The following is an 18,833-nucleotide window of genomic DNA, read 5'->3' on the forward strand; positions in this document are numbered from 1 at the left end:
GTACATTTTCCATTTATGCCTTTAATCAAATGTGGGCTTGCCTTTTATTTTTAAATTATTTTAAGAATTTTTTTACTAAAGGAAGCGTCTGATGTCCACAACCCTACAAGACCTTAGACAGCATTTACCAGGTCACCTAATTATGAGTGAAAATTATCCATGGGGCAGGAGTAAGAACTACACCTTGCTGTGCTTATCTTCTGTGAAGACCTTTGCATCTCACTGATCATAAAATCATGGAATATTGGGGAAAGGTGTGAATTTTGATGGTTCTTGGTACAAATGGATCCCTTAATAAACCCTGAGTGCCACTTGCCTACACCTCCCTCTCATGTTCTTGTTCTCATAAGTGAAATCACACTGACTTGGTAACTTATGGTAGTGGTTCTTATGCAGAACTCAGATCCCCACTTCCAGAATGCTCTGCCTGAAGCATTAAAGCCCCTCCTTCATCTGCGTCCCTCCTGCAGAGTGTCTGCAGAGATGTTCCCCCCCCAAAATGGGATGTCAAACAGGTAAAGCATTAATTAAAGCACCTTATTAATCAGTCTCCAGCAAAACTGGCTGCATTTTAATGGGTGAAATCCTCAGAATCCAACAGCTCCTGCCAGAACCCCTGCAAGGATGCCAGGGTGGCTCTGCTGGGGACAGGGAATTCTCCTGGACAAGGCTGGTCCATGGCAGTTCCTTTGTGCAGAGCACATCAGAGCATCCCTGCTGAGCTGATCCTGCTGCCCATCCCATCTCTGCCACACTGCCCATGATTTCTGTGTGCCCACCACCCCCTGCACACCCTTCTGGTCAGTGCAGACACTGGGGGGACAAATTTAGGTGCACTTTGTTTCCCATTTCCCACCTTGCTCCATAATAACCCTGCCCTGAGCCAATGTCTACAGGTGACTGTGCTGCCTCCCAACATTCCTGCACTCCAGGGAGCTGCTCAGCCACTGCCAGGGCCATCACCTGCCTTTCATGGAGCTGGGATATATTGATAGCTTAAAAAACCCAAGATATTTGAAAAAATGACCAACTGTGACTGTTCATAATCCCCAGGTAAAAGCAGACAAGCTGAAACAGCCACAGACCAATCTATGCTTCACCAAACACCTTCCCTGGCTCTGTGGAGTGTCAGAGACAGAGGCTAAGTCAAAAAAAATCTCTTTAATTTCAACACCTGTATGTATCAGTGAGAATCCTGCCAGGATAACAACTAACACTGCAGAATGGGAAGAGGGATGAGTGGCTTTGCTTCAGGCCAGGGAAGATAAATGTACAATTCTCTTCCTCTTTTCAGCAAGACCTGGAGTCTTGATGCCTCAACAGAAAACAAGGAGCTGGTAAGGAGGAGGGCAGCTGTTCATTTTTTATCACCCTCATGGTGCAGAGCATCAGGCAGCACCTTGAAAGTGGGATTTTAAATCTAATTGATTTAGAAATAGTCCTGTGTGGTGGCAGGGCAGGGAGTCAGGGTAAGCAGCAGCAGGAGGATGGGCAGGACTCACCCAGGTGCAGAGCAGGGGCCAACTGGAGAGAGATGGGAAAAGAAAACCTTCTGTAGGCACTCCCTGAGCTTGTTCTGTCTGAAAAGTTATCAGAATTGTTGTGACAGAAAGTAAAAGCTGGAGGCAAGGACACAAGCCCTGCAAGGACGTTGCATTCTGCAGGTAAAGTTGCCTGCAAGTCATTCAATAACTGAGGGATCCCACTTAGCAAATTGTCTTGTTCTGTTTGATTGCTTGTGTGACCCTGGCATTGAAAACACTTTGCTTCTCTTGGTGGGCTCTTCCTGCAAAAGGAGAGGGGCATTTCCTCATCCCTGCTGCAGCTCGCTCAGGGCAGGACAGAGACGGTGGCTGCCCATCATGGGCTGCTGTAAATGCTATTTACTGTTGGCAGGCAAAAAAACAATTTAAGAATGAATCCGACTGCTGCTTAATTCTGTTGATTTCAACAGCTCTGGTGGATAAACCCTCTAAAACTCTATTAGTTAGCAGGAAGGTTAAGAAATAATCCTATTATGTTATTCCAAAGTAGGCCTGTATAGAACCCACAAGTATTAAACTCCATTAAGGCAATTTATTTTATTTTCCTTTTCAAGGAATTCTTTTACTCATAAAATTCCTGTATCAGCGTGTGCACACTACTGCACAGAACTTACCTCCAGCACCTCAGCATCCTGGACTTGGCAGTAAAAAATTTGGAGAAATCATGAAGGTTTATTGATAATTCTTTCTCATAGATATGAGAGGAAAAAAAAAATATAAGGAAAAAAAATAAAAAGAATCTACCCATGACTGACTCAGGTTATAGGGGAAAGCAGTGATAAAATCTGCAGAGATGTCAGACAAGTAAAGATCTAACTGATTAAAAAAATTGAAAACCTGGAGTGCTGTTTCTTTACAAAATTTGATACATCGTATTTTCTACAGTTGCCATTTCAAGCAAATGAGTCAGCTGACTTAATTAGTCTGTCAAAATAACAAGGGTGGGGGAAAAAATATGAGGTCACATTTCAAGCTTGTCTCTTTTCTAATTTTCTGGTTGGAAAAAGAATCCCGAAACTTTCAGAAGCCCAGATTCTGAGGGAAGTGCTGAACATTTGATTTTCCCCACACTCCAGCCAAGCTGCCTCTGCTGTTTGGGGATACAACACTGTCTGCTGCTCTCCTGGCCTTCAGAGATATGAACCCCACAGAACCCTTGCTGCCTCCTTAGCTAAGATAGAGCTACTCAGCACCAGAGAAAATTAGATCTTGGCTGAAGTCAATTTAATATCAGAGAGAAGTGTTCCCTGCCAGCCTTGGCTGCCCCAGACACCTATTTATCCATCTCACAGGTGTGCTACACAGAGTGGCAGTAGCAGCACATGCAGATGGGATTTGACATGACCTGCAGAGAGGGAAAGGAAGAATTCACTCAACCTGTCCAACTCAGGGGAGGTTTCAATGATAAAACACATTTTCTATCATGAGAACTTCCATTTTGGTAATTGGGGGAAAAAAAACCTTGACTAAAGATGCTTAATAAAGAGTTTTAGTACACACTGGAGTTTCACAGATGTCCCTTGTCCAGACTAACAGGCTGAGTGTCAAAAGAAGGAGTGACATGCCCATAGTGTCTAAGTTTAAATTTATTTAATATGAAAAAAGTTTACAAATCCACCATGCAATCCACCATGCACTCAACCTGGATCTAGTGAGGCTAAAGTAGGACTTGGTGCTGCTTTACCCACAAAACTCTTTTAGCTACAGAGGTCTGGGTGGTTTACAAATGTTAACTAAGATCAGTTATACTGAACCATGTGAAGAATAAACCGAGGACACAGACAAAGGAAAAAAATGCTGTCTTTCCATTCCAGTTCTCTAGCCAGGAGACCAGGCCTTCTTTCATAACAATCTCATACAGAAAATGTTATTTCATCCCACAAGTCAGCTAAGGGACTTGACTCTTCTACTCACAAAGGAAAAGTATTTCTAAACAACAAACAAACATGTGCCTCTTATTCTGATGCAGTTATTAGAACAAGCTTTATAAATTATTCTCAGTAGATTTGGACCCAGAGGAATGTTCTCCACCTGTCTGACAGTGAAACCAGGGGCAGTATCAGAGACATTCCAGATTTCTATGGAGCTTTTGCAACCATCTCTATCACTGCCATTCCTAACTCCTCAACATTGTGCCCAAGGGAATGGGTCCTTTTAAGAACCCAGAGCTCTCCAAGGGGGTCATATCCATTGCAAGCAAGTTAAACTTACTGAATCCATTAACATCTTGGCAGCTGGAAGAAAAAGCTTCTTCATTGTGAACAGCACTGAGTTTGGTGGAGGTCTTGTCAGAAGAAGCCACAGGACCCATCTCCCTCTGCGTGCTGGTCTGAGTCTCCTTCTGCTTCTTGGCTAGCTTCCTTTGGGTGGTTTGGAGAGGGGAGAAAGCAAGGTCAGTTTGCCCTCATTAAAAAGCAAAGCAATGGCAAAATATTTTCACAAAATCGCCCCACCTGGTCAGGCATGCAAGGCATGTGACAAACAGCACGCCAGGAGACCCCGCGGGTTTTTAATGCAATTTCTGGAGCGTGAGGAATATCGTGATACCAGCCTGCAGCTCTCCCTCCCCGTCACTCAATGCACAAACCTGCATCACCCCAGCAGTGGGAGTGCTACCTCAGCCTCGGAGAGGGTGCAACAGGTCCAAACCCTGGAGCAGGTGCCTCAGAGAGGGTGGAACAGGGCCAGCCCCAGAGCGGGTGCCGCGCGCTCCAGGAGGAGCAGAGGGCTCGGGATGGGAGCACTGCTCGCTCCAGGGGACCAGGACATCTGCATCCATCCCATGGGATGCTCCTTGAGGGAGAGTGAGACCTGGCTCCGTGCCACCTGAGAGCTGGAGCAGAGTTCTGTCCTGTCCCCAAGCACAGCAGTGAGGGCAGCAGCCCTGACACAGCCTGGAACTGCTCTGGGATGCCCAGCCAGGGAAGGATGAGGCATGCTGAAGGTTGAAGTTATTTTAGTAATGTCCAAATATGGCCCTGTTCTGGGAAAATGGGTCTTTGCTTGTTTTGAGGAGACAGCAAAAACTTTGTCAAAAGCAGCAAGCACGCCTGCTCTGAAAACACTAACAAAGCTGAGAACATAAGAGGCTCCTCTTTTGCAAACACAGAGCATAATAAAATGGAGAGAAGCAGGAAAAGTGAGCTGCTAAGCTGCCACTGACATTTGACTGCCCTGTGCTTCATTCGTATCAGAGAGCAAAACCCTTTAAAAATGAATGTGTGACATTCTACAATCCACACCTTGAAAAAATATCACACAAATCCCTAGCACCAGCAAAGAACTTTGCTTACACCACTTCTCTAGATAAGAAAATAAAATAAAAGGGAGAAAAACAGATTACTGTAAGAAGGAGCTTTAGTTTTCTTTCTCTTCTGCAACTCAAAGAAGAAAAAAAAATCCTAACAACTAAATCATTTTGCAAAGAGGTTTTTATTCTCTAAAAACAACATGCTTATGGTAAGTACTACCCATCTTTCAAACTTAATTAGATTCCAAAAAAAAAAAAAGGTATTCCTTCCAACATAGTCTAACAGGCTCTATTTATGCCCAGAACATGTCAGAGTGGCATTTACAGGCAAGTTCAAGCACACAGCTGAGCCCCAGCCTTCAGGAGATGGGCAGCTTGGCCACTTAGACTTGTTTGGAAAGAAGGGTCAAAGAGAGCTAAATCCTTTGCCTATGTCTTTGGAAAAAGCCTGTTTTAAAGAAAGATAATCCAGATCAGGAGAGAATAGATTTATGGAAAAAAAACTTGGATGTTTGCTGCAAACTTTTGAACAAACACATGTATCTCATCTGCTCAGCCAGTTGGGGTTCAGCCATGTACAATTGGTGGTTCCAATCCAAGCCCAGAGCTGTTCAAATTGGGTCCATCATCCCAGGGGGCTCACTCAGATCTCCCCAAACCCCCGTGGTGTATCCACTTGTGCAGATGAAGATGCAAGGAGGGGAGCAGTCCTTGAGTGATGAAGCAAAAAGCTGGTGTTTAATGATGTTAAAAGCTTTGTTTGCTTCCAGTGTTCAGCAGCCAGCCAGATTTAGGAGCTGGGAGCTGCAGACATGGGAGACCCTGCTTTTTTTGTGCTGTGGTACCTGGGGTAACTAAAATAGCCTTGAAGTGTTTTAACTCTGCCGTGTGGATCTTTTAATCCTGATGGTTTGCTAATCATACATGCCTGTGTGAATTCCTTGGCAACAGGAATTAAAATCACTCAGTGGGAAACACTAATCCAAAATGCAGAAGTCCTTAATAACAAGCACTCTGGACTGCTGGGGTGAGCCACTACAGACCATGACTCCAGTGGTTTAAAATGGTGAGTCAAAAGGGGTGACTTCCTCATTCAATATAAGTTAAATTATTTGTGGCAATAATTATCTGTAAGTCCCCATTGCCTGGTATCTTTTCAGAAATGCCAACAGGCTACAAAGAGCAGGAATTGGCAAACTTGTTTTGTCTTTGAGTGAATGAGCAACAACATTTCTGCATGTCCTAGGCAGGAAAAAAAATAAACCCAAACCCAAGCCCCTTAGTCCCCAAAGGCCTGCTTACAAAAGCCCTATGCAAAGGAGTTCTACCTGGTCCTGTAGAAGACAGAGAGGCCCCTAAAACATTGGCTTGAATGCCTAAAAAGAAAAGGTGACATGAGTTTAAAGTTCTCAATCTACCTCGCACACACAACCCAGGTCTGCATCTGAAAACGCCACAATTTTCTTTCCACAGCGCCTTATCAGTTTCCACCTTCCTCCCTCTCTGTTCCAAGAATGTAAAAATTCTTCATCTAAATTTAGAGGGAAAAGGAAGACAGATCTCTTTTGAGGATTTCAGAGCTAAGCTTGCCAGACACATCAAGGGGCTCTCAGTTTCTAAACGTGCCTTTGCTGCTGCCGTTCTGTGTCTGGAGAGAGTGGCAGCACAGGACTAAGCCTATTTGGTCCTTACCATCATTATAATTCATAGAAAAGATTAGAAAATCAAATGACTAGCACTTTCCAGAATGTTAGGGATGTGACTTAAAACCCACAGCTAGGTAGAGGTTTATTTCCCAGCACGTCAAAAAAAAAAAAGCCTTTTGGAAATGGAAAAGCATTTATCTAGAAATGCCGTTCCCAAAAATAGGGCGTTCCAAGAGATCTCTGTGAATCACTGACAAGCCACGCTGGTGACATGGCTCCTGCTGTCCCCAGTGCCCTGCACAGAGCCACTGCAACACCCCAGCAAAGCTGCTCTGGCAGCATCAGTGTCAGCCATGGGCTGGCTGCGTGCCCACAGTGTCCCCAGCACAGCCGACACCCCTCATGGAGCAGACACCTCCCCACTCATGCAATATGCAGCTGAAAAGGGGAGGGAATAAAGGACCAGGCAGATATTGGGGGGAAGAGTCTGATACAATCGACACGGAATGTCAGGATGGGAATAAAATGATCTCAATGCTGGTTTACATCCAAGGGTAAAGGGAAATGTGGCAAGAAGGAGGCAGGAATCCATGGATGGAGTTTACTGGGTTGCTCTTTTCAGTTTGGAAATGAAAAGATGATGTTTGCAAGCAGCACACACACACAGAGGAGGGGTGAGACAGAAAGATGCTCAAAGCTGAGTGAAAAAATGAAACCAGCTGTATAATCAGGCAGTTGATGCTGACCCCACTAAAGCAAGGAGAAAAGCCATTGGCAGTGAACACAAGTGTGAATTTGAGGGGAAAAAAAAAGATGGAGATTTGATTTGGTTATTTTTTGAAACTTCTACTCCTATCAAAGACTAGAAATAAAATCTGAAGCACTATATTAAAATTGTGGGAGTTCTACTTAAACAGTCAAGGAATGCAAACCTGGTATCAAGCACAAACCATTTACTGCCACGGGCATTAATCAGGAAGCTCCAGCAATATTTTCTGTTAGAACTATCTGCAGGATCAGATTCCTGTTTCATGGAGGTTTGGATGACTGTCAGGGATTATTTTTTAAAAGCAGCTTCAAACTCTTCTCTAACTTTTTCTATCAATTCTACATGCATGAACATTAAATCTGTAACTGCCACTCCTGGAGAACTCTCGTGCACGTACGTTGACAGATTTAATTTTAGATGTTTCTAAGGATGGATTTTGTACACTGTAGTGTAGATTTGCATGCACAGGTAATTTAGACATTAGGTATAGATCATGTAAGTTAAACATGAAATTTCCTCCTACAGACACAAATTGCGTATTGCTCATTTTCAATAAGCAATTTGAGAAAGTAAAAAAAAAAAAAAATTCCTTTTAGAGAATTGTGCGTAGCAAACTCCTAGGAGTACACCTGTAATTTGTGATGGAATCTGCTCCAATTCAAGGCAGGCAGTGATGAACCATGCAAATCCCAGGAAGCACTGGTCAAACAGCAGATCTATTGGAAAGGATCTCCATGCCCTAAATCTGTAGGAGATGACAAATCCAATTTGGAATAATGATTTCATGCTGGTTTGAAAGTAAGGAAATTGCACTGTAACTGGTGATCACTAACTGGGTGATCCTGTTGCTCTGCCTGAGGACTGGAGAGAGCTCTGCTGCCAACACTGCTCTTCAAATCAGACACGTGCCACAGGGGCTCACACAAAGGACAGGAAAGGTAAAGCTGGAAACATGATCTACAAGCAAAGGCCAAAGGAAATGTGGACCTTTAATCTAGAGAAGAGGAAATCAGATAGGGCTGATAGGCTTTCAGACATGAAAAGACACCAGACGGGAGTTGTTCTCGTGTCACAGACACGTCTCATGAAAAATCCTTTCCTTAAGATTTTTTCTCCCTGAGAAGCTGTGAGGCCTCAGGAACAAAATGTAAACAATGGTTATCTGCTGGTGTGGAATGCAACAGGTGCATCTGTGATTGGCCCATGTTGGTTTCTAATTACTGGCCAATCACAGCCCAGCTGTCCAAACTGTCTCGATCAGTCACATCATTTGTTATCATTATTTTTCTATTCTTCGCTAGCCTTCTGATGAAATCCTTTCTTCTATTCTTTAGTATAGTTTTAATATAATATACATCATAAAAAAATAAATCAGCCTTCTGAAACATGGAGTCAACATTCTCATCTCTTCTCTCATCCTGGGACCCCTGTGAACACCATCACATTCTCGCTGCCTGCAGGGGCTGGGGAGTGGGAAGCTCTGGGGAAGCTGCTCATCCTAAACTGGGGGAGAGCTCCGTGCAGGAGGAGCTGCCCATCTCTGAAGCCAGGGGGGCAGCAGGCAGGGAAATGCTGGTCACTAGAGGGGTGTGAGCAGAGCCAGAGGAGTGGGAGCTCAGAGCAATGCTCTGTCACACACCTGCTCCATGCTCTGGATTAAATGTGTGCTTCCTCACCTGCCCCTCCTGAACCTGCTTTCAACACCTGCTCTGCTGAAGCCAGGCTGTGGCAGCAGCAGAGGGAGGTTGCTGTAGTAAAGGTGTATAAAAGTGTAGGGAAGAGCAAAGGCCAATGTCACAGAGCAAACTTCACAGGGCAGGAGAAAGTGAAGTAGAGATAAGTCAAAAGAATGCCCTGAGTGTTTTGTACTGTGGGTGTACAAGCACAGGCTCTTGAGAGGATGATCTAAGCTTCACTTGATCAAATTAATCACTACTTGTGGGGGATTTTTTTTAATATTTATTTTTTTAGTTTTACTTTCAACCAGATTTTAGACAAGCCAGGTGCACGTGGGAGCCATGCAGTATTAGTCTCTGCTGGTACAGACACCCACAAACCCTGCCCTCTGCAAGGCTGAGGCTTGCAATCACCACACAGACATATTCTAAATATCACCTCATCCACTTTCTGCATTTTGATATATTATTTTTTAATTTGCTTTCATTAGACAAGCATAGCCACTGATTAATGATCCTGTTTTTCCATCATCTGATGAGAAAAGCACCTAATGAGAATGTTTCTTCTTAAATTCTTGATTTAGCAAGCTGACCTGTGCAGGCAGATCCCACCATCCATGGAAATACTTGGAGATATTTATGTGTGAATGTGGCTCTACAGAGGTACACTTCTAAATAAAATAAAGGGATGTTTTTCTTTTCAAATGTCCCACAGATGGTGGCAATAAATTCAGCATAAACTTTGATATCTCAAAAAAATCTAAGTATAAATTTAGCTTAATAACCTTTGCAATCTCTCCCATGGAAAGAAACTCCCAGCTAAAATGACCCAACAATTAAAACTGGTGTGAAATTCCAGTGGGAGTTAAAGGGGCTTCCTACATTGCAATCATGTCCCTGGAGCTCTGGGCAGTTCAGGGAAAAGGAAAACATCTTGGCCATTGAGTACTCTTTTCTAATAAATAACATTAAACTGAGCGCTTGTAACACATACATGAATCTCTGTATTTCCAGAAATTCTTCCCTGGTCTCATATTGCTCTTGATTAAATTTCATTCTGCAGCCATTACCCAGCCCAGGAGAAAGAAACAAACCAAAACAAACAACCCACACACAGAAAACATTTCCATTTATTTTCCTGGTGAGCAGATAATAAAATCATGATTTGGATTGCTGTAGTTGAAAATACTGCTGCAAAAGAGGTGTCTGTCACTAGGTGCAAACCCTTCTGTAAACTGGATGAATTGCTGTCTGTGCTTTACAGCTTCAGCTGGGAATAAAACCAACATCTTCCAGACCTGGCTGGGCTGATACCTTACACTGCACATTAAACTGAAGTGCAGAGAGAAAGCAGCAATTCTGTCCCAGCCTCAGACACCATTTGTGTTGGTGTAAATACAGAGTAACTCCTCTGGAAAGGTTCAGGCACAGGGATGCAAGGAGCGCACCAGGACAAGAAATCCTAATTCCATCTCTTTCTCCTCACAGGATCTCAACCCACAAGCAATCTTTACTTTGCTGATGGGTAAACTGAGGTACCCAATATGATGCTGACCCTGCACAAGGAGTTATAAGTCAGGAATCGAAGTCTCCTGGGTTGTGTTTCCATTTAAAGCATGTTAAAGATCTTTATGGCCTTCTCTTTCATCCTTTCCTATATGTTGTGGGAAGTTTTCAGTCAAGTGTAGCTATACAAGAATCCCACAACTATTTACCTACTAACTATGCATGCCCAGAACAGCTGCTCCTGTAAGTGAATATTTTGGACTGGTCTCACCAGTCAGAGCTGCAGGTACTCAACCACCTCACAAAATCAGATTTTCCAGTCCTGAACTGCAGCAGAACACAAGATTGGCTGAGGGCAGAGCTCTAGTCTAGAGATGACCAAAATGTTGTGGCCTGTCTCTGTAAAGACCAGGTACTCCTCAAAAAAGTCTCTGTGACTTTAACAGAATTATCATTTTGAGCTGCTTGGAATTTAATAGAATTATCATTATAGAATTATCATTATAGAACTGTTTGGAAGAGTTAGGATAGGAGATTTTGGTCCCTAACAAGAAGAAATGCCTGTTCAGAAGATGACAAATACTTAGGAGGAATTATCTGAAAGCAGACAAGAATTGCTCTAAGAAACACAGCTTTGAAGTCCAGAAACTGAAACCAAACATGAAGGGATACAGTCCATATGGTCACATTTAAAGATCTGCCAGCAGATCTATTTGGGAACCAGCTTTTCAATACTGGTAGCTCACTCAACTGAATTTTGCTTCAGGACTAAATAATTCATGCAACGTCATAGCATAGAAACCAATTCTTTTTTAAAAAAAATCTGTTTATATCCATATTACTGCTGTTATTTCCACAACATTTCAAATAAACTGAAATCCAACCTCTCTGCTCATAGGAGTCCAGGGCAATTTGAATCAAATTTGGATAAGAATTGCACAGTCCTTAGCAATTTCAATGAAACACCCTATCTCATGTGAAACTTGAAACATGAAACTCAGTAGAACTTCACTGTGTGCTCCTTCATGGGCTCTCCTGCTTCCTTCCCTCACTACTGGAACATCCCTTTTACCTTGATTGTTGCTCAAGGGGGAAAAATTCCAAAGCAGAGCTTGGTTTTCCCAGTGCAGGGAACAGACCTGATGTGAGCCAAGCATGCAGAGCCTGGTGCATGTCACAGACACATTTGATGAAAAATCCTTTCCTTAGGATTTTTTCTCCTGGGAAGCTGAGAGGCCTCAGGAACAAAATGTAAACAATGGTTATCTGCTGCTGGGGAATGCAATAGGTGGATCTGTGATTGGTCTCATGTGGTTGTTTCTAATCAATGGTCAATCACAGTCAGCTGGCTCAGACTCTCTGTCTGAGACACAAGCTTTTGTTATAATTTTCTTTCTTTTTCTATTCTTAGCTAGCCTTCTGATGAAATCCTTTCTTCTATTCTTTTAGTATAGTTTTAATATAATATATATCATAAAATAATAAATCAGCCTTCTGAAACATGGAGTCAGATCCTTGTCTCTTCCCTCATCCTGGGACCCCTGTGAACACGGTCACAGGTGCTGGCAGTGTCTATGGTGAGGTCACTGCTGATGTGGTGCCTCCAGCTTGCAGAGCCGTCCCTGGGACAGCACCAGAGCTAAGAGTGAGCTCCTTGCAGAGCATTTTGGGTGTGGTACTGGGGAGGAAAACTCTGTGAATTCTGCAAGCTGAGCCCCAACCTCCAGTGGCTCCTACGAACACTCAGCTTGCCTGATGGCGCCTCTGGCTTTTCCCTGGTGTGATGTGCTGCATGGTGGACATCTGCCTCATTAAACCTTATTAAAGCCCTTCCTTCTGCCTCTGCTGAAGCTCATTGCAACCCCAGGCTGGGGTGACCCTCCTGAGGGTTTTCTCTCCACTTTTCCTGAGTCACTGCACTGATCCCTGAGGAAAAGGGGTCTGGCAAAGCGACCCACAGCAAACAGACCCTTGTGCTTGTTCTGGCAGAACAATCCTCAGCTGACTGCTTAAAGCAATGTTGTGCAGCTGTAAAATGGGTCACAGAGGGCTCGGAAGTTGATTCATCTCTTTAAACACACAGATCTCAAAATAAAATAAAGCAGAGAACATGCTGACCACACACTGCCTGCTGGAAAAAGACAGAATTATAACGGCACTGAATGTCTCAGGCAGTGGTGCTACTGGTTGTAAGGAAACCAAAGAGTAAAACATGAGAAATGTGCAGAAGAGGAAAGGTTCTAGCAATAAATTCAACTAGCTCCTAGCACTTTTGGGTTAGAACCAGCCCCTACTTTACACTGAGTTAACCTCCTCTTTAATCTGACTACTTGAGGTCAAATTCCATTCTGGGTGAACCAGTGGGAGGTCTAGAGGAAATGGAGTTACTCTGCATTTACAATTACATCACTGGGCAAAGTCAAGACTCCTGATGGTGTCCTAAGGCTCCTCACATGCTTGGGAAGTGGGAAAGGTTCCTCCTTCAAGAGCTTCCTGACAGGTCATGGAGAAACAAAACCCCTCCAAGCTGTGGTGAGTAGGGATCCTCCTTTGCCCTGTTCTTTGGACATAAACAACTCATATGGAAAAGAAATCCTTTGCCCTGTTCATTGGACATAAAGCAATTTGTATGGAAAAGAAATCAGCTCTGGTTAAAATGGCAGCACATGAACCCTCTCATTCTGCTGACCTGCTGAAACCTTCCAGAACAAAGCACCAAGATGAGCCAAGGAGGAACTGCAGGGAGGGCAAAGGAGGCAGATCCTGCAGCAGCAGACCAGGAGGGGCTGTCAGGGCTGGTGTGGCCCTCTGGACAGCTCGGTGGGTTTCAGAGCCCTGACAAGCCTGGCAGGCTCTGGGGAAGGGATGGTGCCAGTGACAGAGCTCGTGCTGCTGCTGAGAGCTGGAGAGGGCAGAGCTGTTGCTGTCCCCAGCAGCTGCTGCCTTCCCCATCCCTCCCAGCCCTCTGATGGCAGCACAGGCCTCAGCTCGCTTCTCCGGGACTTTTTCCTCACATCATTGATCCAGCCCTCTCCTCCCCCAGATCCTCAGACAACCATTAGCATGGCAGAAACAGCTTGGCCCTGATTGCTTCCCAGCCCCTCAGTCTTTAGGCAACAGATGGCTCTGGAAGTACTGATGTGTGAAGCATTTTCATGTGCCTTAACAACTGCCTTAATTATGCAGCATTGTCATTAGGACTGGACAGGTGATTTAGATCTGAATATCTGAACCACTTCATCATCCAATGATCTAAACCAACACTCAGAACCTGGCAGCTCCAGGAACAGGGATGTTTGCTGGGATAATGTCAACTCCCAGTTGTCAGAAACATTAAGGTTTTTAAAAAGCTTAAACCCATGTCTGAGAAATTCCCAACAATCACTTTCAGGTGTGAATTTCCCTGAAGTGTGGCCACAAGCAATGGGCAATTAAAAAGGTGCACTTGGGACGCTCTGTATTTGTTCATTAGCATTTACAGAATCATAGAATCATTTATGTTGGAAAAGATTTCCAAGATCATCAAGTCCAACTGTTCCTCCAGCACTGCTGTGTCCATCCCTAAATCCTGTCCCCAAGTGCCACATCTACACAACTTTTAAATAAATGCCTCAGTGGTGACTCCATCACTTCCCTGGGCCACATGTTCTGGTGCTGGACAGCCCTTTTGGTGAAGAAATTTTTCCTGATATCCAATCTAAAGATGAATATCCAGTTTGAAGAGTTATGAACCATAACTGGCATACCTGTGGACATTCATATGTTTGCAGGCACAGCTACAGGTGCAGTGGGAAAATGGGGAAAACATAACAGCGTGCAACTGGGAAAATAAAACACATTCTGCTGGAAGGACAAGGATAAATGGAGAGGTAAAAAATTAAAAAAAAAAAAAAAGAGAAACAAAAATAAAAAAAATAAAACAAAGCACAAAATTACCACAGGGTGAACATGCTCAAAAAACCTCATCCCCAGTCAAGTACTTACAAGTAATAGGAGTAGGAATATGCATTTCTTCTAAATATGGATGGCCAGTCAAATGAACAAAATATCCAAAAGGAGAAAAAGAGAAAAGCACATAATTAGATTTAGTTGAACTCCAGGTTTCTTTTTCAATATATAAAGTGTTTGTGCTGTTTTCTGTACTGAGATCCTGTTTGCCTACACTTGTTTCAGGAGCTGTACATTGGTGAGAATAAATAGAAACTGAACTGGAGACAGGTTGTGTTTCCACTTCTGCCACCATGAATAAATCCCCTCACCTTTAATTCCCTCACTTTATCATGTCAGTACCATGGGCAAATAGATTTAATTTTGCCTCTCAAGTGCTTTGATATTTTTGAAATGGAAAAAGATGTCAGAGCTATTAATACAAATAACAATAAATAGGGAAGTGACAATGTAAGAGTGCCACAATTTTGGAATATTTAGACAATGAGCAAATTGTCTAATGATAAATCAAGCTATCAAGCTTCATCAAACTCTAAAATGCAAATAGTTCATTAACAATTCAAGCATCACTCCATATTTATAGCTGAGCACTGGGGGCATGCATTAGCTTTCTGCATCACTGTGATTAAGCATTTTCTACCACAGTTTCTCAACAATTCATTTCACAAAATTTTGAGCAGCACCACAAACTGAGCCTTGGCATTCAATTGTAGCTTAAGAAGTTATATTTACCCTTTCATAGCTGGAAAGGGGCTTCTCTGAAAAGACTGCTTCACAACAGACCTAGCCCAGGGAATTAGAGATTTACCACCAGACAAAAGAAGCCACAGAAGCAGCAGCCGTGGTCAAGACAGAGAAAATGAAACACAAATTTCAACTTATTGCACAGCTTTAAAAGCTCATCCTTGAAGATACTAGGATGACTAGGAATCACTTAGAAATACAAATGCAGCTTTCAGGTCCTCACTTTTATAATTGCTCTGAGCACAACTTCCATAAGCACAGGTGGAAGCAGGTTCAGCTCAGTCACTCTGCACAATCACCCTCTGTGTGTGCACACCTGGGGTAAAGAGTTCATGAGGGTTTCACTGAAGTGCCATGGTTTTCCTGATGATGGCCTTTGTGAGAAACCTGCTCTTTTGGCCAGATTTCTGATGCATGCCACATTCTTGGGTTTCTGCGGTTGAGATGGCCCTGAGGTATCAGAAAGTCTCTTTTTTCCCAGTCCCACGACTGAAGAAGTTGAAATTCCTCAGCTCTGCTTTTCAAGGTTGTTTATTTTCTCTTATCTATTCCATTCTTTCTGTGACCTGCTGAGATCTGTCCAGCAGGTCGGGTTGTGGCACAGTCCCTGCCCTTGGAGTGGTGTTGGCTTTTTATACTAAAAACTACGCATACTTTATTTACAATAATTTTCCAATACCTATCACCTATGTTAGACAGTCTGTCCCTACTCTAAACCAATCCAAAAGTACCACCATCACAGCAGAAGATGGAGGACAAGAAGAAGGAGGACAGGACACACCCAGATTCCTCCATCTTGCCTCTTGAACCCCCATTCTAAACCCCCAAAATTCTACTTTTTCACCCTGTGATAAATTCACAATTATTCTACTCAAACTCTTGTGGCTTGTAACTCTTCACACAAGGTTGGTAATTGTTTCCATGGGTTAAAATCAAAGGCATGGGTGTGTTTGACTCTGTGCCAGGGTCTCTGAGCCCCCTGCCAGGGTCTTGAATCACCCAGGGCCTCCAGAGGAATGTCCTGGGCTTTGACACCACATTGTTTGAAGGGCACTGATTCCATGGTACACCTGGATGTATTTTAACTAAATGCTATTATCTCCTGAAGGCAGCAATTCTACAGGCCCTAGAAATGCACCAGTTAAGGTGCAGTGATTGCCACTGAGCTTTAGAAAATCCAAATTCCACTCAGCCTCTAAACAAAGGGAAACATGACCAAGATGTAGAAAATGAGAGTATACACAGCTGAACCCCTGAAATCCCCCAAATAATTCCATTAAACCAAGCCCTGGGAGAGGCCAGACCTGGGATCACACAGCTCTATTGACTGGAAGTGTCCCCTTGAACATCCTGCTGTTCTTTCTGCTGCTCTCCTGGCTGGGCCACAGACATCTGGGATCCCACCAGACTCTCAGCCCTCATTAAAAAGCTGCACATCCCTCCAGGCTGCAGGGGAAAGCTCAGAAAGGTTTGCTCCATAAGGACAGAAAATAAAGGAAGACAAACAAAAGGAGGATTGTGTTTTGAAATTGGACATTTTGGCTTAAATTCTTCCAAAATATGCAACCTGAAATAAGGACTACTAAAGAATATTTCAAAGCTTAACTGTGAGAGCTGGTCAGAGTTATGGTTCAGTAAAAACACGACCTGGTCCTTGAAAATAGAACACAGCCCAAAGCCCTGCCTGTCTCCCACCTGAAACAGGGATACAGGGGGGACACAGGTCACTCAATGTGCAAATGTCCCTTTTCCTAATTCTGTCCTACAGCCTGGGTATGTTCTGCCCAAGAGGCTTTGGGGTTTTATTTAATTAGTTTAAGGTAACCACCTAAATCCTAATCCAGAATAAGGAGCTGAATTTTCATAGGAGGAAATAATCCTAGACCCTACATAGCCCCAAATCTCCTTTTTTGCTACCGACAGCAGTTTAAAGAACTTATTTACAGTGCATCCATGACAGGCTGTCTGATCCTATTTATTCAGTCTCATATTTAAAGGGGTCAGTGGAGGCTTTGTCTGCTCAAACACACCAGCCTGAGAGGTGTCACATTCTTCACTCCAGGGAAACACAAGGCATGATTACACCAGAATTAAAACTGCCCAGATGAAATCAGAGCAGACCCAAATCAAATAATCTGGGGAGGGTCAAAAGTCAAAGGGTATTTTCTCCTGAAAAATATCTTGGTTTTCTTGTTTTGTTTTTCCAAAATGATTCTCTATTCTCTCTTACACAAATGTATTTAAATAATATTAAGGAAAAAACAATAAGCTGCTTAGAGGATTAGAAATATTTTCATACAATAAAAATGAGATCTTTCAGGATATGTATCTGTTAATGAAAGAATGTGGTTCTGCCTTTTGTGAGCACAGACACTCATGTAGGCACGGATGACCACCTCTAAATTAACAGGTTAAATTATCACAGAATCAGAGTAGTTTGGGTTGGAATGGACTTTAAAGATTATTCAAAACCCCCTGCCATGGTAGGGACACCTTCCACTGTCCCAGGCTGCTCCAAGCCCCATCCAACCTGACATTCCAGTGATCCAGGGGCAGCCACAGCTGCTCTGGGCACCCTGTGCCAGGGCCTCACCACATTCAGAGTGAAGAATTTCTTCCTGATATTCAATTTAAATTTAATCTCCTTCAGTTTGAAGCCATCCCCCCTTGTTCTATCCCTCCATGTCCTTGTGTGAGGTTTTTCTCCATTATGTTGCAGTAATTTTTACATTTCATATACATGTAATGATGATACTATGGCCTAACTCCTGGAGTTAGTGGGTTCCCAAAACCAAGAAAACTGTTAATGGTTTTGATTTTAAATACTGTAAGACAGTCATGTTTAAAACAGAAATTTATATGTACACACAATTTCGATATAGATATATAAATATGGAAACTTTAGCAGATTTTAGACAATCCTAAGTTTCAACCAAAACTTTCAGACAAACATAACATCAAACCCAAATTTTTCACTATATTAATACACTGCTTGGCTTAATTTAGTTTCACATACCTAACTGAACCCTCTAACACTTTATCAGCCCCCAGAAACTTTTGAGTTCCTGGAATTTTTGCCATTTCTTCTTCTGAAACTGTGAACAACTGGGCACTGCTTGCTCATGCCCTGTGTCTGAAAGGTTCCAAGCCCTGTGCTGCCAACCTGGTGAGTGCCGCAGAACAAGAAGAGGCTCTTGATGAAACCAATGCTTATCTCAAACCAATGTCTTCCTCCTCTTCTAATGCCTCTCTTTGCTCTCTGTTAACAAAATGCTTCATCCAGGAAATCCTGTGCCTGTTCCCAATGAGCTGTGATGCCCTGGACAATGGGCAAATGTCACTGGGATATTTTCCAGCTCCATTTGGAGACAGCATCTCAAGTTCAGCTCAATTTCTAAATTATTGCTTTGCAAGACTACACTATTTGTACACCAAGGCCTTGGTGCACTGGGAGGGGAACTGTTTTTAAAATGAGGCTGATGCAAACATGGAATGCAAGAGCTTAAGGTCCAAATGCCTCTGTTTGCAAAATCAAAGGAGAACTCTGCTGTTAAACTGCTCTCTCAGAAGAGCTCAAGCTTTCAGCTCTGCTCCTCCAGAAGCTCCAATCCATTTGTGGCCCAAATCAGCTTCTCCTTTTATAAAAGCTAGTCCCAACCCACACTGGTTTACAAATGCAATGAGCCTGACAGGCTGAGGTTCATCCTCAGGGAACATTGTCCATATGGAGCTGGACATGGCTGGTGGTGC

At 43.3% G+C, this 18,833-nt stretch overlaps 1 protein-coding gene across 6 annotated transcripts in view; it reads right to left on the reverse strand.

Annotated features, from left to right (window-relative positions):
• The window catches only part of PTPRT (protein tyrosine phosphatase receptor type T), a 477,440-nt gene that overhangs the window by 54,002 nt on the left and 404,605 nt on the right, over positions 1-18,833 (reverse strand). For 4 of the 6 annotated variants that reach the window (XM_054274914.1, XM_054274913.1, XM_054274911.1 and 1 more), the window contains 3 exons: positions 14,376-14,405; positions 6,123-6,170; positions 3,756-3,904 (listed from right to left, as the gene is read on the reverse strand). In XM_054274914.1, the coding sequence (XP_054130889.1) occupies positions 3,756-3,904; positions 6,123-6,170; positions 14,376-14,405 (227 nt within the window). The remainder of the gene's footprint in view (positions 1-3,755; positions 3,905-6,122; positions 6,171-14,375; positions 14,406-18,833) is intronic. The other 2 variants (XM_054274915.1, XM_054274912.1) reach the window with 1 other exon arrangement.

Source organism: Melozone crissalis, unplaced genomic scaffold (assembly GCF_028551555.1).
Source record: "Melozone crissalis strain CALT ecotype California unplaced genomic scaffold, PUWL_Pcris_2 ptg000017l_1, whole genome shotgun sequence".
Lineage (NCBI taxonomy): Eukaryota > Metazoa > Chordata > Aves > Passeriformes > Passerellidae > Melozone > Melozone crissalis.